At 25.8% G+C, this 26034-nt stretch overlaps 3 protein-coding genes across 7 annotated transcripts in view; all 3 read right to left on the bottom strand.

Annotated features, from left to right (window-relative positions):
- The window catches only part of LOC111027194 (F-actin-methionine sulfoxide oxidase Mical), a 30551-nt gene extending 14971 nt beyond the window's left edge, over positions 1-15580 (bottom strand). For 2 of the 5 annotated variants that reach the window (XM_022305452.1, XM_022305451.1), the window contains exons 1-14: positions 15150-15579; positions 4145-4331; positions 3851-3952; positions 3582-3789; positions 3406-3516; positions 3004-3105; positions 2638-2894; positions 1950-2207; positions 1524-1881; positions 1407-1439; positions 1006-1241; positions 824-946; positions 532-756; positions 265-402 (exon numbers count right to left, since the gene is read on the bottom strand). In XM_022305452.1, the coding sequence (XP_022161144.1) occupies positions 265-402; positions 532-756; positions 824-946; positions 1006-1241; positions 1407-1439; positions 1524-1881; positions 1950-2207; positions 2638-2894; positions 3004-3105; positions 3406-3516; positions 3582-3789; positions 3851-3952; positions 4145-4321 (2328 nt within the window). In that variant the 5' untranslated portion in view covers positions 4322-4331; positions 15150-15579. Of the gene's footprint in view, positions 1-264; positions 403-531; positions 757-823; positions 947-1005; positions 1242-1406; positions 1440-1523; positions 1882-1949; positions 2208-2637; positions 2895-3003; positions 3106-3405; positions 3517-3581; positions 3790-3850; positions 3953-4144; positions 4332-15149 lie in introns of all 5 variants that reach the window. The other 3 variants (XM_022305449.1, XM_022305450.1, XM_022305453.1) reach the window with 3 other exon arrangements.
- A 1874-nt stretch (positions 15581-17454) lies between these two features.
- Positions 17455-19648, bottom strand: LOC111027173. Its single transcript, XM_022305412.1, has 2 exons — positions 19496-19648; positions 17455-18771 (listed from the first exon to the last, which is right to left on the bottom strand). Exons 1-2 carry the CDS (start codon positions 19565-19567, stop codon positions 18532-18534), a joined length of 312 nt encoding a protein of 103 aa, XP_022161104.1. The 5' UTR covers positions 19568-19648; the 3' UTR covers positions 17455-18531.
- Positions 19649-20038: 390 nt separating this feature from the next.
- LOC111027155 (kinetochore protein SLK19-like) lies at positions 20039-25242 on the bottom strand. The gene is made up of 11 exons (XM_022305383.1): positions 25086-25242; positions 24691-24900; positions 24076-24164; positions 23530-23774; positions 22834-22969; positions 22593-22637; positions 22274-22519; positions 22022-22196; positions 21520-21728; positions 20803-21018; positions 20039-20726 (listed from the first exon to the last, which is right to left on the bottom strand). The coding sequence occupies exons 1-11, from the start codon at positions 25240-25242 to the stop codon at positions 20508-20510; spliced, it is 1947 nt and encodes a 648-aa protein (XP_022161075.1). The 3' UTR covers positions 20039-20507.
- Between the last annotated feature and the right edge of the window lie 792 nt (positions 25243-26034).

The following is a 26034-nucleotide window of genomic DNA, read 5'->3' as shown; positions in this document are numbered from 1 at the left end:
AGGACAACTGCAGTTGTAACCAGTATTTCATTACATAAAATAAAATAAGATAATAATTATATGATGATTAAAACTGATAGTTAATAATATAAAATGTATAAATACATATCATATTACTCTAATATTTAGAAACAATTATTAAAATAAAGAATTTCAATAATTTAAACAATACTTTTGTCTAATGAAAACTGTATTATTTGGATAAGTTAAGAAAAATATTCACACACAACACAATAATCACAATTTTTAACACATTCTTCTTACGCTTGGAAATAATTTTTTCTCCAACTCTCTAGCTCGTTCTTTAAACTCTTCATGATTATTTTCTAAAAACTCATCTTCTCCAGGCTCTCTTATATAAATTTGTTGCATCCGTAAATGTAATCTTTTTTTTATTTGTGCCTTATTATATTGGCAAAAATATTATTATTTTGTTGTATTAAATTCAGTAATTACTTAAATACATTTTAATATAATATAAAGATTTTTCAAAGACTATAGTATTAAATATAATTAACTGCAATTAATTACCAATGATCCATTATTTATGTTGGTACGTCGCTTTCTATTACGCCTTTGCATAGAAGAAGTGCTTTTATCAATAGTTGATATATTATTTATGCCTGATCGTTTTCGTGACTGCGAAATAGGTTTTACCAATGTAGAAGGTTTTGAATATGGGGTGAATATATTATTTCTAGCAACATGGATTCTAAAACGACTTTCTGCTGGTGTCGGTCCATGATCACTATCTTCCTATAAATGTTTTTTAAAATAACATTGAATTATTTAAATTGATTTACGTAAAAAATAAATTAAATACCAATTTTGGATGATTTATATGTGGAATTTCTCGTCTAAAAGTATCATATACTTGCGACAAATAAGATAACATGGCTAAAATATCAGGTACATCACACTGTTCCATTTCAATACCAGACATTATCTAAAATAAAATGTGTAAGTAAACTGTTCAATACTAAAAGTAATAAAAATTAAACTTACTGGAGGAATTCCAAATTCATGCTCTAAAATATCAAAAGCTAATTGATTATTTTTTGCGACATCAGATGATGAAAGAGAAAAAAAGTCTACCAAGTCTGGACGGTATCTATGTATAATTGCACATAATGCTAAGCCATTTTTAAATGATTTTGCAAAATCTTCAACAGATATAGAATCATAGGGTTCAACTTGAGTTTTTAACCAATGGTGTAATGTTTCTTGATTTACTTGACTTTCTAAAAAAATACACTATATCAGTTAATAACTGATCATATATTTATTTTTAAATACTACTGTTTATTATTGACATGTAAATAAAATTAACAAAAAACAAAAAAAAGCACACTGTTAGAGAACACAGTACTACACACGAATAAATTTGTGTATATCATATTATTCACCCTTCATTGCAGGATCAAGTGTAGCCAAATGGACTGTTTTCAAATATTTAAATAAAAATGTTTTTAATAGGACAATTAATAATGATAAATATAAAATACAATGTTCAGATAGTTTACCTTTTCGTCTACGTTTTTTAGGGACATCTTGGACTGGAGTTATTGTTTGGCGAGGAGCTTTGAGATGTTTCTCTACAACCGTTTTGTCATCACAATCAAATAAATGTACAACTTGCACAGGTAAAACAGCATGTGTATTTAGATTTGGATATCTTGTATGAGGATCAACTGTGTAACCAGCTATATTCTTCTGTAAATTTTCAGGTGTTGTTTGACCAAGAATATGATAGATTGACTCTCGTTCAGCCAATACATCCAATGGGTTAGAATCTGGAGAGCCCCAATGTCTAATAGCCCAACAAGTATCCATTGAACTTAAAAAACCACGAGCACAACCAGAGCCAGTTGGCCAAAATGGCTAAAAGATAAAATAATAATCTTAAGATTAATATTTTTTGTATTAAAAATAATTGTATTCTTATATACCTCTAGTAAACTATCTCCAACTAATGCAGTCAAAAGTTTATGACCATTTCTTTGAATCACATGACTAGCATTTTCAGCAGCATACATTGAAGTAAAATCGAACATAGCTACATCAGGTTGACCATAATGATTGACCGCAAATTCAAGTTGAGGCAATGAGTAATTTGTTGAAAAATTTGCTGCTTCTTTAGCATATTCTGTTAATGCTTCTTTATTAATATTTTCTAGGGCTAACAATTTAGCAACATCAGCATAATCCTATAAGAAAAATGTACATGGATGAGGTGTTTAATTTACATCATACATAAGATGAAAATTAAAAAATTACTATTTCTTATTACTAGAGGTTGGAATTATATGATTTTTGTATTTTTTAAGAATCTATGCAAGTGGATTCTTATAATTATCTCTAATTATAATTATTAAGATAAACATGCATTCATTTGGAAGTAAAAACTATTTCATAAGGTGATTTTATATTCTATAAGCACCTATAACTTAAAAAAATATAATATATAATGTGTTAGAATAAAGAATGTTAATAGAATATATTGCCAGTTGTTAACAACATGTCACCTTATATATTTTAAGAGAAACTTTTCAAGATTTCTAATCATTCCGTATTTTTAGCTATACAAAGATTTGTAATTCTATAATTATAATAACTATGATCTTTTAAGATACATACATTTAATATAACACCTTTATCTATCAAACTATGCTTTTTGGCAGTCATAACAAAATAATGAGTTTCGTCTTTATAATAAACAATATTTTCCAAATCAATTCCTGTTTCTCTGTAAAGATCTTTAAAAAACTTTTGATTGAATATAAAAGCAACTCCAGATATTTCTTCCACTCTTGCTTCAGCTTCTGTGTGTTTATTTATAAAGTTAGCGGTGATAGCAATTGCTAGCCTACCACGAAATTCTTTTCTTTTAAAACCTAAATGAATAAATAAAAATTAATGAAACAAATTAAATCATAAACACTAATACAGCAAAAAAATGTTGATCATAAAATTACAATTTCTTGCTATCCAATAGATACTTACCTTCTAATGTATTTCGTTTTCCATCAGCACCAATAAGAACATCAAATTCATACTGAGAAACAGGATGATTTGATGGGCTAAAGATAGCTCTCCATCCGATTTCTAATGTTTAATAAATAAATAAAAACAAAACAAAAATCAATAGTTTTTAGAAAAATGCATATGATTATATTTGGTTATAAAATCATTAATTATGAATTATGAGTTTAATAATAAAGAGCTAAGATTTATCATTTAGGTGACTTCTGGTAGGTAACAAAAGATATTATTTAAAATGAAATACAACACTTGTCTGAAAATTGATATTATTACAAACATATACATATGACTATGTGTGTACTGTAAACTAAGTACAATATAAAATTTAAATTAGAATATTATATTAATTCAATTAAAACATACTCTCATCATTATCAGGTGGTGGAGAAAGTGAATCAAAACTAACACCTTCGTGAATTTCAACACCCAAGATTAATGAAACTTTCAGCAAAATACATTGAAGCTGTCTAATACCTATGAATATTATTGAAGTTATTAGAAATAAAAATTAATAATATGAACCAATATTTATATCTTACTTATATGATCAATAGCACCAGCACAAAATTTACCAAAAAATTTTTTTGCACCAAGCAATTTTAAGTCTTGAATAACAAATGGCCAAAGATGAAGGACATTATTTCTTGAGAGACGATCTCTTTTTTCCACTACAACTACTTTAGCACCTAAAAGCTGAGCTTCGATAGCAGCACGTAATCCGCAAGGTCCCGAACCAATTATTAAAACCTAAATAATGTATTTAAGTTTGTTAAAAAAGTAATAAGTTATTAATAGAATTTTAACTTACCCTAGTATTCATACAAGTTTTTCCACGATTATAACACTTATGACTAGCTTTTTTATCAAATTTATTCCATAAAGCTTTTGCTTTCCATGAACATAGCATAGACTAGAAAATAATTGATTACAATTTTAATAAAAACTATATATATAGAATGTATACTTAATTTAATTGTATTTAAAAATATTAATAATTAATACTCTAAAATTCAAATTGTATAAATAAAAATAATATAATTTTCATAACACATTTAAATAAATAAATAAATTAAGCTCTTAAATTATGCAATTAAAAACTTACCTTAAGTTTTGGATAAAACTGAGGAAAATTAGTAGGTTTGATGCATAATATTTCACATAGATGTCGAAAATGACCAAGAATAGTCTTCATTGTAGATGCAGTACAAAAACGATCAAAAACTTCTGATGCTAGGGCAGCATCAGCCGATGGAAGGGTTTTGCGATAGTGTAACGCCATTATTCAAGTTCTAGACAAAACAGGACAATTAAATAATACCAACTCAAATATATTAGTTCATCTTTATATACAAAAAGAAAATTAATTTTAAACATATTTTATGTTTGTTGAGAGATTGATTATGGTACGAATAGTGTAATTAAATTGTTTTATACAACAACTATCAATTAAAAGTTCACCGAACAATGTATCAATTTAAAGACGAAGTACCGAAATATTTTGCGTCAATAAATATAATAATTTTATTATGTGTAAACAAAAAAAAACATTGACAAAAAGGAATCTGAGAGAGTATCATGTTAAATTCAAACAATAATTATTAGAAAATAAAAACTTAAAAATTATTTATGAATCTTAATAGCATTATATCAGAAACAAAATTTAGTGCATTATGTATTCATAGCCTGTGTCTTAAAATTTGAGTAAAAGTATAATCAAACATTTTTAAAATCTTAAACTTCAGATTTACCGAAACAAATAACAATTTTTTTAAATAAATTTTAACATTACACTGACAAATTCGACCTTCAAGAAATTAAATAACAGACTACAGATAATTTACATTTTAAGCCCACGGATTTTAATAATGTCGAAACATGGCAAAAATAAAAGTCAATTGTAATCCCAGTTTAATAAAAAAAATATATTCCATCCAATTCATCTTCAAACCAAAACGATGTTTCTGAATCCACAAACATAAAATGCATAATACCAATAAAGGCGTGTATAATACAAGATTTCAAAATACACTGATTCACTGCATCTTTGATTACTAGCTTAAATAATATCTGTCACAAATAATTTCAACTTGCGAATATTCTCAATATTCTCAATATTCAATAGGAAAAATATGTTTTTGTAATACAAGCCTATTGTCATACTCTGTACTGACTGTACTATAAAATATATATAGTAAACAAGTCAAAACAATTTCATAACAAATTTAGTGAAGAAATAGCTAACAATGGAAAAATCTATAAAATCTATAAATATATAATAATATAACATCTGTTACCTATCATTTAATTTATGTTTTTTATTTAAGTAATAACTAATAAGTATTAGATTTATACATAGTATACAATATATACAAATTCCATTAAACCTTCACAAACGGACACCTTTAAATAGTGGACTTTTTCTGGGGATCAACTTCAGAGGTTAGATAGAAATTTCACTGTAACGTTTAATTTTTATTTCAAGACTGCAGTTTATGAAATAGATCTCAGCATTTTATATAATTATGTTAAAGACGATGACACGTCGTATACATTTGTATAATACGTAATACGTAAATTAAATGTTTAAAATATCGCGGTAATTAAATCAATCGCTCACATGTACTCAATCCAAAAACAGAACTAACAATACGAGGGCGTACTTATAAATCCCACACAAATACTCGATTTAAACAGAAAAATTCAGGCAGCTATTTATTATTTTCTTTATCAACAACATACGTATATATATTTTCACGAAACACGTCAAATAAAACTGAATGAGTAGGTATAGCTAAAATAATGACGCCAAGAACCAAATTAGAATATTACAAGCCATGAATAACGACCTAAATCGCATTAATACTATACAACTAAATCAAATAATCAAAATAAACTATTATAAAAATACACCTACCTTTATTTAAATTACCCACAACATCGATAACCCTTTTAACTCGTTTATGTTCAGAAAAAAAATTATAAATTATCATTAGAGCATACAAAATTATCAAATTATCAAATTTCCAGCGTTTTGAGAGTAACAAGACGAAAATAGTGTCCGGAAAAATGTCATCTGGCGTTTTGCCACACGCATAGCAATCAATGGATGCCAAACTATCTAGGACATGACTGATTGTGTTAATTTAACAAGACTAAAAGAGATGTTCAGGTCCTTATATTCGATTAGTTATTCTTTCCTAGTTATTTTATACTACTAAAAAAATGTTTAAAGAAATTAGGAATCTACATGTTTATTAAACAGCGCAAGCATAATAGTATTAAATTGTATTAATAATTCTAACAAAATATACAATAAAAGTTCTGGGGATATCGGTTGTAAAACTATAAAAGCAGTGTGTATTTTCAAAGTGGGTATTTTGTTGTACATACGTGTCGCGATGGTCATTGTCAAAGATTTGTTAAATTTTAATCAAATTATATTATATAATTATGTATACAAACAACGATTCTCAGTGAATACGGTCAATCAGCCACATAACTAAATATATTATAATTATATGATGTCAAAGTAATTTATTTTCTAATAGTAATACAGTTGGCTGAATAAATTTTTGCCGAAAATATTGCATTTTAAAATGTCATTGTGTGTTTAAAATAAGTAATTAAAATCGCTTTTTTTTTTACTAAATGTATAATTTTGTCCAAATTTGATCTTAAAGTATCTATTTATAAAAAATATTGTGCTTAAATCTTATTTTAGAGTTTTGGGTTCCAAGATGACTGAATTACATATGAGGAGCCTAGTATTCAATTTACAAACCTAGCTAAGTAGAAGTTGAAGATTTTACCAGGCATTTTTTTACACTTTTGTGATTTTGAAATTTACTCAAAATTTGAACTTCTAATGCATATAAGTATATTACACAAATCTGTTTAATATGCCTTTTAAATATTTTTATATAGTTATAAGAACAACTTATGTGGGATCTTGTGAACAATTTTCAAGCTATTCGACCGAGTATAACTTTTTTATCGAAAATTTCTCATACCTATAAATAGCTCAAAAAGAGTCATGGGCAGAAAATTCTAATATTAACATTTGGTGAAAATTTCAAGTATCTACCGTTATTCGTACTTGAATTGCACGAAAAAAATCGATCTCCGACTCTCCTTAATTTGTTTTTTTTTTAGGTTACGAATATTAAGAAAAGTGCTGGGAATTTTAAACTTTAAACACACCAAAGTACCAACAAAATACAATTTTCTACCATGCAAAACCCACCCTCAAAGTGAAAAATAGAAGCATTTTAATAACACACGAGAAAAAAACTGATAGTAGGTACAATGCACCTGGTGCATACTTCATTTCTAATATTTTACATATACTTAAACTAAATCAAAATATAGTAAAAAACCACTGTACAAACACAGATATTATTTTAACTATAAGTTTGATGATAGGTAAATGTACTGCAATATTAAAGCTTACATTTTGTAACACAAAATGGATTCTGCTTAACGAAAATATATTATGTATTAGTATTATGGGAATGATGACAACATGTAGATAATATAACATCTTCTTAACAATTGATCGATTTAGATTTTAATAAAAAAAAAACCAGGAAACTCGCTATGCTATTTAGAAGATTTTGATTGTACCACGTTTATGAGCAGATCACTGTAGTAAATGTGTTATAAAATTTGTATTCAATAATAAATCGTTGTACATATATCTAACACCTATAGGTACGAAAACGATTTTGAGCGTAAATACGGATCATGTCAATCTCTATTTATAATAATATTTTAATATATTTACATTATTTTGAGTATTTCATTTTTCTATTGACTAGAACATCACATATCTTGAATATATTATATTGTTAATTAATACATAATTATTGTTAATAAATTCTAAGTCAATACGACGTCAGTCGTGCCGTAGAATTGTGAATAGGTTTAGCTTACATTTTTTATTTTAATAGCCTAAATTTGTTTTGTTTAAGATAAAAGTATACTTACAATCTGTAATATTTGCAGTAAGTAAATTTACTAAGCTAAACTAATAAATAACAACATTAGATGACGTGTGGAGAGATAACCACCAGGGTGGAAACCCTCTGACTTTGGGGGAGAGAAGGTTTTTGTTAATTTAATACATTAAGGAGATCTCGACACCAGTGTCTTTTTAATAGACATGAGGGGTTGTTTGGGATGAATTCACAGGCTAAGTTAGATATTAATGAGTTTGTGTGGTTAATCAGCTGATTGCAGGGTGTGGAAGAGTTTGCAATAGTTTTTAGCTGATGTAGACCATTTAGATTTTTAAATCTTTGTGTAGTGAGAGGTTTGAGACGGAACATGGTACAGATGTTATTTGGCGAAGAGAAATAGACTAGGCCTGGGCGGTAAGTATTTAGAAAGGCTTGACATATTGCCATATTTGGAAGCCATCATAGGTCCAGATAGATTTGAGTATTGATTAGTATGTGACTAGTTCGTTGTTAAGCGAAACTTTGGACTTGAGAATAGGGAGTAATATGGATGTAGTCTAGCTTAAAATAATTAGTCTTATTATTTTGAAAATTGCTTTGTAAATAGAAAACAATAATATGCAATAAATTATTACACTTAAAATAATATTAGCTGTCTCTCCCACACGACTTTGTTCGTTGCAAAATATGTATTTTGTTATAATTTTTTATGTCATATTTTTGCTAATTTTATTATAAGAGTAATATAATATGTAATCAATGGCAACCCTATAAATGAGCAAAAAAATTGTGAGCTGAAAACTAAGCTATAAACACCTTTCAAGTCTCAATGAATCGATTGATATACAATTTATTGAAAACGGTCCAGTAGTTTTTGAGTCGATTAATTACAGACCAACATCCAATTTTATCTAATATACGGGGCGATTCGCAGCATAATATACTCAGCCTCATATTTTACTTTATTAATGAAATCATTTAAATTCTGTTTTTAGTCTTTTTTAGTTTTTGAGACATTGTAAAATCATTACTTTCATCGCTCCACTGAAAATTTTAAATATAGAAATTAGGTGAAATAGAAAGAAGTGTTATCAAATTTTAAATCAGCGATAAATCATCATCTAATTAAAAACAGTCTTATAACCAGTGGTTCACAATTTTAGACACACCACCTGAGAACCACGAATATCGACTATGTATAAATGAAAATAAATGTATAAATAATATCCGTGTATTCAACATACATTTTCAATCCGAAGGATAGACCAATATTATATTATGGAAGAAATCTAAAAATTATCTTATAGTCAATAATCGTGTCACAAAACAAAGTTTAAAATATCGGAGTGTAATATCTGTATATGTTATTGTAAAATGAATATACATTTCATTGCAATTTAATATAAATTCCTGGTCAACATTTTTAAGATATTTAAATATTTTAGATATAGACATTGATATTGCATTAAGATAGCAAGTATTAAAACCTAATGTAAACGATTTAATTTTCATCAACAGAAAAAATAAAAGTAATATTCATAGAAACAATTATTTGTACGACTAATATTTGAACGCTTTAAAAATAACGACCAGAAAAAAACAAAACATTTTCAGAGACAGATTGATATGTTTATAGTTTTATCAATGTTTTGAAAATAACTGAAAAAACCATGGTGAACTTCTTTCATACGATAAAAAGGGCAAATTGTAAATAAATTACAAAAAAAACAGTACGTAGAATTAAAAAAACTTGATAAAAAGACTGTAAATGGTATGTAGTTTTTATCATTTTGAAGTGCAAAGTATTAAAGATAAAATAATAGAAAAACGTTTTTGAAATAGATCCTTAAAACCCCGATAATTACCTGAAAAAATATATTGTTGATTTAGCGTTTAGCAGGATAGAAATATTCTGTTTTGGAAAATGAAATTAAAAATGTTGAACATATTAAAAACTTTTAAAAATATTGTTAAGGTATAATTTTTTACATTAATGTTGTTTTGTAACGACTTAGACTCGAACTTAGAGTTATGGAAAAAAAAATTAATTAAAAATGTGTTCTTCTAAAATAATGAATCTTCCGTTTAATGGAAATTGATTACTCCGAATGTAGTGTAATAATATATTATTGTTATTATTATTTATTATTATAATGACTGGCTTTACGTTTTGAAGAAAAAATTAACTAGGTGCCTAGTATAAACTAGATGCCTATATATAGTTAATTTGTTTTGAATTCATTAAAACGAGTAGAAATAACCACATCAGGAAAAACATTACTATAGGACATAGGTAATCAGACCATATAATTCATTCTTAGTATATTATAATAAGTACGAATTGTAACAATCGTATATTTGTACCGTAATTTTCTGTAATTAGTTCCATTACTTTTTTTTTTCATTATTACTATAAGATTTTTTTCAGATAACTCTGTTCAGCTTGAGGAACATCTCGAAATATACAACGAGAAATTGAGATTGAATTTTACTTATTATTTTGTGTAGATAGAAGATACAAAACAAGACTAAAGAGAGATCAGGTACGGTAATGATAATTACTCGCTTTCTAATAATCCAGATAAGATAGACGATACATCATGTGAATATGAGTTTTAAATTAATTAGTCATGTTAAACAAACTGCAGAGCAAATATTTATAACCTATGACCTTGAAAACCCATCAATACAATTTCATTATTGAAGTAGACTTATCGAATCAATATTTTTGTTTGACAGGTGTTCATCACAATGCCTTGTTTATTATGGGCGGGTCTGAATAGAGCTTCTTTATTTAAATTGGTTTACCAACGTCTTGTGAGTTGTGACAAAACATCTCGAGTTTTAAATTATATATTACTACCTGTCTAAAACACATACACATTGGGTTTTGGCTTGTTTTGTGTTTTTCACAACTGATATTCAATAAGTGAAAATAAGTGGTCCATAGATGTATACAATTTATTGATGTTTTAATTAATATCGTTAAGTATTTTTAATAATTTCACTTTCAAAATTAAAATTCAGTAATTCACTCTTATTGATTTTAAAATAAATAATTAAAGAACAAATCCATAGGCATAATATTATAATATCTATAGTTGACATTCCATAATAAAATTATGTTAATAGGTTAACAATTAATATTTAACATGATTTTATAAAAACTGCCATAGGTTAGTACATAGTCATGATCACTACATTTTTGTTTTTAGGGTTTTTACCATAAAAAATAGGACATCCAGTGACTTGTATTATATTGTGATATAAATACTGAAATAGTAATAAGGCACACTGCTACTTGCTAGTCATTCCACGAAACAATGAAAAAGTCGTTTACACTACTTTTAATCAGATAAAAATAGCGAGTTTTCGTCCTATTTTTTTTCTGTTCCACTTTTGAACAGCATAATACAGTTTGAAAATATAAAACAAACATTTCAAGGCCAATATATCAATAATGCAACCACAAGAATTAATTATTATAATACGCATGTAAACATTATTTAACACTTATCAGTTCTCAAACGATCTATTAAAATTATTTAATATTGTAATATTTTTAATTAAAATACAAATACAAGCGAATTTTTATGAAAATAATAATTATACTGCATAATTAATTTGACATGTGCAATTCTATTATAACATCTCAATTTTCAAGGTCTCTAAGAAAAAACAGGCAAAACCAATATTTTTCTTTGTCCATATCTTAGTCAGAATAGTTCTTAGGATTTGTCAGGACTGTAACAATGAAGTGCAAATAGTTGGCACAGAATCAACTACGTTCAAATGTCCAAATCGTGTATTTTAGTCATTATAATACCAAAAATAACTGATCTGTTGACTATTAAACAAACATTTAAAATCTACATTTGACGATTTCCTGTTAAACACCACCTATAACCGATACGCGCTGGAATCGTACGAGTATAATAATAAATAAACCTAATTCTATTGTGATTCGAAAATCGAAAATGATCAGACTGGAACATTACGCAGGATGGTCTAGGGCAGTATATTATGATATGGGGCAATTAATTCTAAATGAATGGCGTAGTGATGTTGATGACCCCCGTATGGTTGATGATGTCATACAAACCCTCCTACATAGCAAAACGTTATTAAAGGACAAAAGGTTACCAACCTATAAAATTGAAATAACACACAATAAATATAATATTTCTATATTCATCAAAATGAGTATAAGCCATTCTAATAACTGGATCATATACAATTTAATATTATAATTTATAATTGTATGTATTTATTGTACCTAGTTTTATGAAGGTTTAAAAATAAATACAAGTATCAATAGTAAAATTAATATAGATATGTCAAGGCAATTTAAACGATTCATATTATTAGCCCCTTGCCCCTGTACAATGGGCATAACTAGTATTAGGTGATACAAAAAAAAAAACAAATGGTATTATTTCTTATTACAAATAATAAACTATTAAATGTATAATTTATAGAGGTATAGATTTTTTATAGATTTTTAGTAGATATTTTATCATCAATATTTACATTAATCTACCAAACTTTAGTAACAGGATTAGAACTAATTTACATTAATTATTAGGACCTAGTTATTACACTATAAATTATAAAAATAAGAATCTTGAGAAAAATGACCAAACAAAATTAAAATCATGAAATGCAATCAAATTATTACTATTAACAAATATAAGTGGTTAAATAAGACAAAAAAATTTTAAGCAACTAAATACTTAACTTTTAACACTGTAAATACTGGAGATTTTGTCCAGTCATATAAATATATAATGATTAGAGGCGAGTTATTTGTGATACAAATTCTGAAGAAAATTGTTATACAATCAATATTTTACTAACATTTGAATTTCAAAACAGAATTTTTTTTTAGATGTCGAGCTTAGCTAATATTGTGGCAAATATTGTTATTTGACACTTAGTTTGTTGGTAGGTACCATCTTTTTACATCATACTCAAATACCTAATTAGGTTACATAAGAGTATTTCCATCTATCGTTTAGATGTTGCTTTTGGTGTATTCTGATTTTTAATTTACTAAAATGTATTTGTTTTCTATAAGTCTGTATTATAATAATCAGGGCTTAGAACTTTATGCGCTAAAAAAATTATGAAATATGTGTATACATATGCACTAAAAAAGGCTTAAATATGCAATATTATGCAGTACAATATGCAGTTATTTTTAAAATAAATATATAGGTATTTATACATTTTATTAAGCCTAAAAAATGAATAGTTATTTTTTAATTAAATACCTATACATTTTTATTTTGTAGATAGTTCGTTTGTGGAAAAATAATTCTCCGATTATTCAGTCCTAAATATCCAAATATAATTCTATCAATTCATAAAGCAAATATCAAGTCATGGTATTATGCACTGGATCTTCTTCCGAATCGATTGTCGTTTCACAATATTTTCAAAACAATACCTCAGAATCAATACTGAAAACATTTCCACCAAACCCAGCTACAAAAATATGTAAACAACTACTTAAAGATGTTTTTTCTTTAGGAATATTGATTTATTTTTCAAATATCAATAACAATTAAAATTAAAATAAATATTAAGCGATAAGCAATCACGGTCCCATGAACACACTAAACACAGGCATTAATCAAACAATAGCTAGGTGCTCAAATATTAATATAGCTAATATAAGGTATAAGTGTATAACCTAGCCGATCATTAGTAAATTGTAACAACCAACAAGTGCCTACACAGTTCTTGGTAAAAATAAATTGTTTTTACAGGATCAATGAATTGTAATTGATTTTTGTTATAGTATAATTCAAAATATAGACAATGTATGGCGGCTCTTTATTTTTAAATTTTTAAATCAATGGTTTACCAACATAATATGCATTTATATGCTCAAAATCTTTAAATATGCAAAATCATGTAAAGTTAGTCAAATATGTAAAAATATACAACATACATTTTTGTATTTAGATAGTATGTAGTATGAAACAAATTTGTATCAAATCAGATTTTGAATGCGCAGCTTCCTAAGAAATATGCAAATACATAAAGTTCCAACCCCTGATAATAATTATAAAACAGTTTTTGTTGCTATCAACTCAGACCACTTGCTAACGAGTATTTTGGTATAATATATTATATATATTACCTAAATATATTAAAAACAAATTTTTTTTTACATTACACCAATAGTCACTTAGAACCAAGTCTTGTAAAGAATTTGAGTAAAAATATTCAAATACCTTTCAAGACGGTACCTAGTCTGGTGTATGTTTTAAATAAACAATAAAAGTATTTTTTTTAAATTAAGTACTTAAACAAATTAATTTAAATACTTTCTCACATTATTTGTAAGTATTTAAAATAAATTACTAATTTTTAGTTCATGTACCTATTTTTATTTTAAATTTGATTTACATGAAAATGTTAAAACAACTCAGTTCAGTTGATTTAAGTATAATATTACTGTTGAAATTATTTGAAAATATCTTTAGATACTTAAATGCTTTGTAGTTTGTATCTGTATTTCTTCTCAAATACTTTTTAACTGGGTAGGAACAAAAACATATTTTAAATACACTTTAAAATAATTATCTGCATCTGTACTTGATAAGGTACTTTTAATAAAATATCTTTAACAAGTTTGCCTAAAACCTTTAATGCTAATGTCTGTTGAAAAATATGTGGACGTGTGGCCATAGACATTCAAGAACTGATTGAAATAAAATCAAATGCTTCAAATTAATTTTAAAAAACTCTCATAGGTATAAAGTATATACAGGAAATACAATAGGTAGCTATATTTAATTATTGTTTTATTCTTTATAACAATATTATGCTCTTAATCTTATTTTATTTTATACCTGTAAAAAATAAATTTTTATAAGAAAAAGATTTTTTATCATAGGTATATTAGATTTATAATGCAGCTACCTGTTATAATGAGATAAACGTCAAATATTTTTTATTAAGCCTAGTAGCAGCTATCAGAATGGTTTTACAGGTACAACAATTTCATTATTGGTTTAAAATTTAAACAAAATTCATTGGTCGACCACTTCTTATATCAACACTTCTCGTTTAAAATTGTATACATAATAAACATGAACTAAGATAACTTTAGCCCATGATACTAAACAAGATACTAACCTGTTAATATTTACGTTTATGCAGCTAGATATTTAGAAAGATTCTGAATTATAGACACATTCTGGATTTAACTGGTAGTACATTTAACAAATGTATGAGAAAATTGAACTTGCTTTACACATCTTATTAAAACATTGAAAGGTATGAAAATTTATATTTAAATTTAAACCTTTCATTATTGAAAAAAATAAAATTTTATAGTAAAAATAGTAGTATAATTAATGAGCACTATAAAAGCAGGAACGTATACATTGTTCTCTAAATACTATAATATAATATAGATTTTGATCGCAAAATATAACATTAAAAAAATAGTAATTAATAAATAATTAAATCATAGTCGGAGTACAACGACCACTATGTACTACCTATGTTATGACTTGATGATAAAAAAAGTACAATAGTAAAAAGAGAAAACAACACGCTGGGGCGGCACGAGGAGGACTGCAGTGCAGCTGCAGCTGTAATGACTAAAATGCAGTCAAACAAGTTTGTGTTGCCTACCATTAATTATTGTTATCACAATCCCAGGCCACACTGTATATAATCAAGCATAATATTATTATTGTATACTGTGATATAAGATAGTAAATAGTAATAATCACGAACGTACATATTGTACTTATGCTCGCGCCCCGCGTCAATTATTAATATTGTTTATTTTATTGTCTTTAATTGTTCTTTGTCCTTTGATTTGATCCTTTATTATTTTCATTATTTTCTTCATTTCAATTTAATATTACAACTTAAAAGTATTAACATTACATTCTAATTTATAGCTTTGTCTAAATGTATAATATTAATTAATCATGGCTAAATATTCTATGATACGGATTGTATCTATAGCCATAATAATAAGTCTTTAATTTTTAGTATTTAATGATACCTACTATTTACTTACAAGTTAAAATAACTATGTTATAAAACTTCAATGCAATTTATTTTAATAATTGATGAGTTTTTAATTTTATCACAAAAAGTAATTTTTAGATACTGAAGTCATTGGTTGAATTTACCAAAAATATATGCAGTAGAATCCGTTTAATGTGGACACGTAGAATGGTGATTGGGTGATCTATTAGTCCTGATCAACTGAATTAAATTGTTTTTTTTTGTTTGTGACTATTCTAATTTGTCCCGAATAAATGGATTTTACTGAATTTATAACTATGGATATTATTGTACTGTTCACATTTATTCAGTGGTTGAGTTATGTCATTTGTAGGCAATTAAAACTCCAAATTTTCAAGACATTCATAATATGTATACAATATAGCAGGGGTTGCAAACCTATAGTAGCGTGCTAAGAGTAGCACGATTACCATATTTTCACATCACAGAAAATTTATTTTTATTTTATTGTTCAATTTTGTATTTACTGAAAAAAAACATTAAGCAAAACTATTAATTATTTCTAAAAAAATTAATTTATCAATTATACAATTTTTAAAAAAACAGAAATTTTTAAGGTGAGATCGATTTTGAGTTTTGGTGTAACTCTAAAAAAATTACCCAAACAAAATCCACAATACTTTTATATGAGCGACTGTTAGAATTTAGATAAAATTCGTAAAAATCACGAAAATTTGCAAATAATTTTGAGTTGGAAATTCATAAAAATATATTTTTTTATATCTAAGATTTGAAATCTTAATACAAAATTCCTCATAAGTTTTTCCTAATTATTTCAATTTCAAATTTGAACGAAACTCCCTAAATAACTACCTATTAAAACCACGATCAACGATTTTAGTTATTTTGTCATAATTTTAAAATATTTGTGGGTACCTACTTAAGACTTTAACTTTTTAGTTTTTAGAGTAGGTAATATATTACATTAAATGTTATACACACAATGACATTTTCTAATGCAATTTTTTCAACAAAAACGAATTTAACCTACTAGCCTACTAGTCCTGATGCCAAATAATAAAATAAATTATTTTAATCACAATACATAATAAAATTCATAATATCATAAAATATATTTACTTAGTAATATTATAGGCCGACGGTCTGTCATTGCACAGAATCGTTGTCGTATAAATGTATAATAGGTACTATACAAAGATTTTATATACAGTAGAACCTCAATTAACCGTCAGTGTCGGGACCAGAGCTTTGACGGATAATCGAAAAGACGGTTAAACGAAAACAAAAATTTAAACATACATACATATTATTTATTATTTTTTTTAGTAATTATGACATATATATTGATATAATTAGGTACTATTACTTATTGGTACATTAATATTATTTTTTTTTAATTTATTAAAAAGTTTTATTGTTTACATTTACAAACAAAAATACAAAAATACTTAACAATTAATATTATAAAAATCGGTTAATTTTTGTTGTTTTAACATATTACGTGCTTTTTTGGCTGCCATATCTCTATTTCTTCGAAGCAGTAACAGCTGAAAGTTTCGGATTATACATATTATTTATAACCTACTCATACACAAGTGGCCTGACGGTTAACGGTTAACGGTTAACCGAGAAAGACGGTTAATCGGGGGACGGATAATCGGGGGTTCTACTGTCACTGAATTCAGATGTCAATTTTTTTTTGTTTTCGAGTAAAATCAACTACTACAAAAATTAAGATTTAAAAAGATTACTATTATGGAGGGTATGACATCGATTTGTATAAATAGTTACTGTCCCGAAATAAATTAATATCCATTTAAATTTATTATTTTTATTCTCATTTCAAATCGAATATAACATATAATTAAATAATAACAAATTATAAGCCCAATGACATGTCAACCCCCTCAAAAATACTATTCTTATAATTTTTATTTTTATTTTTTGTAATGGATGATTTTGTTCTAATATTACCTATTCCAAAATCATAAAAAAAAACAATTTTAGATAAATTCGTTTTATCTATACTCGGCGCACGTTAGGATCATGACCAGTCGCGCATTCAAGGTTAGATTAGGTTACTTAACCTAACCGCTCCCCGAAGTTTTATAGTGAGCCCTGCGGTAGGAGGAAAATTGTTTTGAATGTGCGACTGGTCATGATCTTAACGTGTGCCGAGTATATACGCGTATGCCTAAGAAAGAAACCAAATACTGTGATGCCCTGATGCCAATCTCTAGCGAGGGTCTTTAATCCGAGGCACGACTTGTCTTTATTTGAAGCTTCAAATTGCGAACTCATCTTATGCTACATAGGTAGCGTGTTTTTTTTAAGATTTAACACAAATTTTTATTATGAATATTGTGGCCGTTGCAATTTATTAAAAATAATAGGTGGCCCACTGTCTAATGTCTATACAAAGATTGAAGACCCCTGTCCCCTGAATTACAGTTTACCTCGCAGTTTACGGATTTTAGTTGAATAGGTTTTTTTTATAAATTACTTTTTACTATGACTTATTGTCAATAGACTTCAAAATATATAATAATCGTGTAATTTGAAAATCTAAGAATGGAAAATCGTTTTTCAAAGCTTCTACGACGCTTATTAAGTCAGAATTTTTCTTCCACTCGTCTGAAAATTCATCATTCATTTTCAATTCACTTTTTATCTGCAAACGGTAGTGTCCTTTTTTAACGGTATCTAAGAATTTGGCATAATTTTGCTTGTAACTTAAAATATGAATGTTCTGGAAAAAAAAAGTATAATTAGAACGTGGTACCTAAGTATGATAGTATGATAGTATAAAATTTAATACAATGCACTTTACAAACAAATAAATAATAATTCAAAAAATTGTTTAGTTAGGATAATTTGTCCCAATTTATTTCTATTTATGTATATTTTAATTTTGATTCAAAGTATACAATAATGTCAAATGGTATAAGCCACTATAAGGATATGGTGGTGGTGGCCTGGAAACATTTAAGAGCAATCATAATTAACCTATTGACTGTTGGGGGCTTACGTTAGAAATCATAGCTTTGTAAATTTTAAATTAATTTTAAGATTTGTTCACAATTTAAATCATATCTCAAAAATAAAATTGCAAAGAAGTATATTTTAATAGAAAAAAACCAGGTAAGGCATCCACCAACCACCAAATTTGAATTATCTAGTATTTACTACTACTTATTTAAATAGGCACATCATTAACATCATACACATAATAAGTACTTATGTTTCTCATTAATTAAGTCATTTCCCCCAAAATTTTTCTTCTGTTTTTTTAGGAAGACTAGACTCTGCATAGTTTCTTCACTGATTTGGTAGGGTTAGTGATGGTCAAACTATGTACACTGTACAGATATTACAGAATAGATATCTTATAGTTAGGTGTCAAATATCTAGATTGGTAACTAAGCAATTACAAGTACCTTATATAAATGACAAATTTTAAGAAAAATACAAACTTTAATTTTTGTAGCTCCATTATCTTCAATATTCCTTAAGATATCATTAATACTCTTTTGAATATTGATCATATTATCATTTAAGTATGTAAGTTTATTTTCCAATTTAATTTTATCATTTTCTAAAACACATATATTTGGATCTAATTTTTTGCATTCCTATAAGACAGTAAAAAATTATTAGTTATTTATTATTACTTAGTTTATATTATTTATACATATTTGATTACTTATATAATTTATTTTTAAATTTATGTATTTAAGTTAGTAGTATAAGATTGTCATAGCTTACCAAGTCGATGCTTATTTTTATAATTTTGTTTGAAAATTGACTATGACAAATCAACAAATATGTCATAAAAATATAATATAAATATATAATGATTTGAAAAATAAATTTAGAGTTCAATCATTTACAACATTTTTTGACAGGTAACCAATTTAAAATAATAAAAATCATAGCATTCAGTGATTCATATGTATCAAGAATTAAATTAAATTGAAGATATACCTTCTTTTTTTATTTTTTTTTATTTTTTTTATTTTTTTTAATGCAATATTTACAATCTATACAACAAGTAGTACAATAAGTAAATTTGATAAGGTAGTATAATACATGACTTGATGACTTGAGGGGGGAAAACCGTCCATCAACAGTACCTCCTAATAATGGTGGGTTCTCAATGGAGACCGTTTTTTTTTTATTATTGTGTTAGGCAAGGGCGTCTCTTGTCCATTTTCTTTTTAACCTTCTAGGAGGGTTGCTGGGGATGGTTAAAGAGGACATGCGAGAAATAAGAAGGTTTTGGTTTAGGTGTAGTTTGGAGTGAAACTTTTTGTAGTGACGAGTTGCTACGATGTTGCTAGAGTTGTATGGTTTGTTTTGGGTATATCGGACAAAAGATATACCTATACAAACATATACGATATACCTAATGCATTTGCTATAGTTTGATATAGTCCTAATAGTAAAATATAGGTCATAATGTTACTAATGCCTAATAATTGAAGTTTAATAATAATACATTAGTATAGTTACTGTTTTAATTTTTTTGATATTTGTTTTCAGATAGTCAAGCTGTTTCAAAAATTTTTGTTTAGCTTCATTTTTCCCCTTTAAACGAATATCTTTAGCTGCAACTTTATTGTAAATTGTTTCACGTTTTGTTATGCATACTTCTAAATCTAACATTATTTTTTCCAATATCTTTTTCAATTGACATTCTCTTATCTATTAAAAAAGGTAAAAAATTCATATGATACATATAAATATATCTAAAACTTTATCTATCAATAATTATTTTTACCTGCATTCTATGAATTTCATTTTTCATAATATCAATATCACCTAAATCACCTTCTTTGTTCTTAATTTCTTTTTTAATTTCAATAAGCAATAGAAGTTTGGTATCCCATGATTTGCTTTCACATTGTTTTTCCATGTACACATTTTTTAATTCATTCAGTTCATTTTTTAATAACTTTAATTGATCCATGTATTCTAAACACAACTTCTCATTTTCCTAAAATAAATTTTATGGTACTAATTCACTTTAGTAGGTATACATTTTTTAGAAACAGCTTAAGCTTATTTAGCAAAGTAACTATATGAAAAAATACTTTACAAGTAGGTATATACTATGTTAAGAAATCATAAAATTATGATTTTGGGTTACTTATAGTCATACAAATGTATGCATTTTGCGTTATATTCAAATATATGAAATATGTACTCAACTTTGGTGAGACTTTCATACAACAATTTCTCATATGGTAACAAACATTTATTTTATCAAATAGGTACCTATGAAGAAATTTGTCAAATAATATTACATTGGTACATTTGGTTCTATTATGGATATTTTAGTTTTCAAAAGTATTTTGTTAAATGGAAGTATCACCACAGATTATTATGATATGGTTTCACTATATTAACATTTGATTAGTAAATCCGTTGTTTATTTGCATACATTTATAGTTAGGCACTTAGGCTAAATATTACTTATTCCAATATTTAAATTCACCTTTAATTCAGCTAAATAAGAACACTGTATCCATTCATTTTCATTCAAAAGCATATTACTTTTCCCTTTATTTTGGCTAAAACGTTCATTAAGTTTCACAATTGTATTTCTCATGTTTGTAAGTATTTGTTTATACTGATAAACTTCTTTGGATAAAGAAACAATTTCTTTTTCTAGTTTTTTATTTTTTGTATCCATTACTAAATCATCTGAAATATATTATGAAGTTAGGTAAATAACGATTTAATAAGTATTTATTTGTATGAAATAATTTACCTATGTTATTAAAATGCATACATAAATTATTATTGTTCTAACTCTTAAACTAATATAATATCTTAATTTATATTATATTTTATGCCTATATTATAATTACAAATATAGGTATAAGAATTTTTAGTAGGTAATACATTTAACCACTGATATAAACAATAACAATATAATACTATTTTGTAAATCTAAATTAAATTATATTGATTTATATTTTTATAGATATACCTACATTTGCGTACTTTTACTAGTTCATTAAACTGATTATTAAGTTGAGCTAATAATTGTACATTTTTATTTTGTTTTTGAATCCAAGATTGTTTTATGAAATTGGTTTCTTTTACTACTTCATCAATTTTATTTCTAACTTGATCAATTTCCATTTGAGGAGTCAAGATATAACCTTCCTAAAATTGAAAAAAAATCAAATATAAGGTAAACATCATGCAGGTAGTTAAATATTAATTAGGCTTTGTTGACTTGCATCATGTAATTTTTTCACTACTTCCAATTGTTTATTTTCTAAATCAATGTGTTTTGTTTTATTTTGAATCTCAGTATATAATTTCTTCAATTCAGAATCTAACGTAGACAATACTAATCCTTTATCATTCAGATATTTAGTGTTTTCTACTATATCTTGTTCTAAATTAAAACTTGTTGTACGGCATTGTTCTAGTTTTAATAACTCCTTAGATAAATTGTTCTCAACTTCAACTAATAATAATTCCTAAATTCAATAGGTACTAAATAAATGATTTAATTCTTAGGAAAAGAAAATATAGTACATCATATATTCATACATGCTCTTTATTTTGAACTTTAATTTCTGATATTTTGTTATTTATCTGAACACAATAGTTATTTGAAAATAACTGTTTTTTTATTTCATCTAAAATATGTTCTTCATATTTTAATTTCTGATTTGATACTTTGTTTAAAAAATGTAATAAAGTATTTGTTTCATTTGTGATAGATTTTTGATCCTGTAATTAAAATTCAATACTTAATTTATATTAATATATTTATAGTTATACAACATACCAATGTAACTTGATCTAAGTTTTGGTGTTGAAATTCTGTCATTTGTATAAGCTTAGAATATTCTTCTTTCAAACAGTTGAATTTATCTAAATATGTTTTAAAATTATTTTGTAAGTTATTATGTTCTCGTTTCAATCTATTCAAATAATTGAATAGATCTTTATTTTTATGAAATTCATCTTGGGCACTGCGTTTATAACTGTTGGCTTCCATTAATAATGTTTGATATTTATTTTTTGCTTCTCTGAAAATGCATGTAAAATATATTTAATACAGCTGAACCATTTTTTGGATCATCCATTCAATGTGTTAATAATGTATACATTTATTTTTAATTATTAATAAGTTTTAATATTTATATTTTTGTAATTTTTTTTTTTCATAGTGATTGTTTTTGAACTGTACGTTTTGTATGCAAGTGTGTTTTTTGTTTATATTTTGAAGCAAAATATTTTTATAGTGAGGCCAATATATAGGTATTGCCTTTATTGATTAATATTAATAATATATTTTATTGTTTATAAGTATTATGATCATACAAAAATATATATAATAAGATTGTGGTTGTAAATACCAAAACTTTATACTGAAAAACAATTATTGTATTTTCAAACCACAAATATTGACAAAATAAGACAATTTTTATATGATTCAAATTCATAAATATATTTTATAATAACTCCATGCAATAATTACTGAAAATCATTTTTTGTCTTTAGGAAACATTTATCACGTTGTTGAATACTAATTAAAACATCATTCCATAATAATGTAATCTTAGCATTATCTTCATTAATAGCATCAAGATCTGTTGAATTGTCCATAACTTTTTGTCTCAAAAATTCTCTTTCATTATACTTAGTCTCTGCTTGTTCGCCTAATTGTTTCATGCGATCTTCCAATCGAAGAATTTCTTGTGTTAACGACAATAATAACAAATCCTAGACATGTCACATTTTTTTTTAAAGACAAACATATTGAATAAACTTTTAATAATTTGAAATTCCCAATAACCAAAAAATCATTTCAGACTGTCATAATATTTATATTTTGTAAAGTCCAAATTCTTGATTGTTCAATTTCAATACAAATTATTGTGAACGTGAAGTTATCTAGAGTCGACAGCACAAATAAAAAAGTTCCAAATTATGTTTCAGATAATGTAAAAATTACCTGTTTCTGTTGATCATTTAATAATTTTTTTTTGTATTGTTTAGCCTCAGATTTTTTTTGATTACAAACATTAAATGTGATTTCTTGTTCTTTTTCATACTTAAGTAGTTCTTTTAAAAGTCCTTGACTACAATCTAGTTGTCTTTTTAAAGCTGAAGCTAAAAAGTTATGAAATATTACTTATTAGATTGAACAATAATAAATAGGTTCCTAATAAAAAAAAAATACTGTACATTTTTTAAATTCAATTGTAGTTTTTGTTTGAATTTCAGTATATCGTTGTTTAACTTGGTTAATACATTCCTCCACACGTTCTTTTGTTATTTCTAATTCCAGTTTCATTCTATGGAATTCATTCAATAACCTATGCTGTGTTTCAACTCGACAAGCTATATTATGTATTTCATTTATAAACAATGATTTTTCGTTTTGTTTGGATCTAATTGAGCCATCCTAAAAATTTGTTTTAAATTAATTTTCAACAAAACAATCTTATTTTAGTAAAAATAAATCTACTCACCAGTATTTGTAATTCTTTTTTTATGTTTTCTCTTTGTTTTAATAAATGTAATTTCAGTGTCTTCTGAAATCTTACCATAACAGGATTATTTGGTTCTAGTATTATCAGTTGGCTATTATAAATTTCTTTATTTATGGATTTGGGGGTGGCATGTGTCATCTCACTATTTATGCTTTCAAACCCTAATGATATACCATCATCTGAACTGTTTTTGCATGTTTCTGATTCAGTTTCTAGGGCATGCGAATAATAATTATCAACTAGATTTTCTTCTAATTCAGATGACATATTTTCAAAACCTAGTAATTCTGGGTGTGAAGTTGGATCTGCTACATTAGTTTGCTGATTTAATACATTTTCAAGTTGTTCTTTTGCTGAAACAATATTACACTTTTTAAAATGAGCTCAAAAATATATAACCGTTGAGTTTTTTAATCAATATATTTTGTTAATTTACAATAGGATTTGTCTGGTGATATATTAGTTTCAAAGTATCTAAATTCAGATGTCACCATAAAATGCAAAGTTATATTAATTGTGTCTTAAAACTATGACTCACCAATAAGATCATTACTTTTATTATTATCCAGAAATGTATTTATATTTGATGTATATTCAACAGGATTTTCAATGGAAATATCATCTCTTTGAATATTTTCAACACTTTTATCAATTTCCAATGTTTTTTGTTTGTTTCTTAATTTATAATTATCCATCTCAACAATAATCTATTTCTCCCATTAAATAGGTAAATTAAATAAAGGGATTATATAATATGACCATACACAACAAACATGTACTTACAATCTAGATAATATTACTTAAGTTTGTGATCCCTAGTACTTACCTACACATTGGTTACTATGGCAATGTTTAGCTTAAAAATAACAAATCTATTTATCATTCTTCAAGGGGTTTAAAATAACAAAATTAAAACAAGTACCAAATACAAAATACAATTTTCTTCACATATTGATTTGTAAAAACGTATTAAAGCAAATTAATAATAACAAGCAGGAGTGAGATTAACTTTCACTTTCAATACATACTCAATATATATTATTGTTACCATATTATAATGTTATATTGAAAAATGAGATGGTTCAGTGGTTGTTGTAATTTCACTTCCTTTATGTACAGATATTATTTTGTAGTTGTATAACTATGCAGTATACAAACAAGACCAGATACTAGACTTACATTTAAACACAATATTTAAATGGTAATAGATAACCAATAGGAGAATGATGAAGTATTAAAGCATCAAATATTCATGTATAATATTATATATAATTTTTATTCACACAATATGTTTATAATTATAATATGTATAATTTGTTTTATTATATATTCATAATGCCACATAAATTTGTGGTATATATATTGAGCTAAAATGTCACCCAATCAAAAGGATAATATTTTGCTAATTTATAATTATATATTTGTATTTCTTTAACATTTCAATCAATAATAAAATTATATAATACAGGTTGTATAAACAATACTTC

The sequence above is a fragment of the Myzus persicae genome, unplaced genomic scaffold (assembly GCF_001856785.1).
Source record: "Myzus persicae strain clone G006 unplaced genomic scaffold, MPER_G0061.0, whole genome shotgun sequence".
Lineage (NCBI taxonomy): Eukaryota > Metazoa > Arthropoda > Insecta > Hemiptera > Aphididae > Myzus > Myzus persicae.
This window is presented reverse-complemented; position numbering and strand designations above follow the sequence as displayed.

Excerpts from the sequence above, each read along its gene's own strand:
- LOC111027155 (XM_022305383.1), bottom strand. The coding sequence starts at position 25,242 with ATGGATAATTATAAATTAAGAAACAAACAAAAAACATTGGAAATTGAT. Across the intron at positions 24,165-24,690 it reads AGGGTTTGAAAGCATAAATA|CTTCAGCTTTAAAAAGACAA; the intron begins GTGAGATGACAC and ends ATAACTTTTTAG. Across the intron at positions 22,197-22,273 it reads TAGTGAAAAAATTACATGAT|GAAGGTTATATCTTGACTCC; the intron begins GCAAGTCAACAA and ends TTTCAATTTTAG.
- LOC111027173 (XM_022305412.1), bottom strand. The coding sequence starts at position 19,567 with ATGATCAATATTCAAAAGAGTATTAATGATATCTTAAGGAATATTGAA. Across the intron at positions 18,772-19,495 it reads ATGGAGCTACAAAAATTAAA|AACATTCATATTTTAAGTTA; the intron begins GTTTGTATTTTT and ends TTTTTTTTCCAG.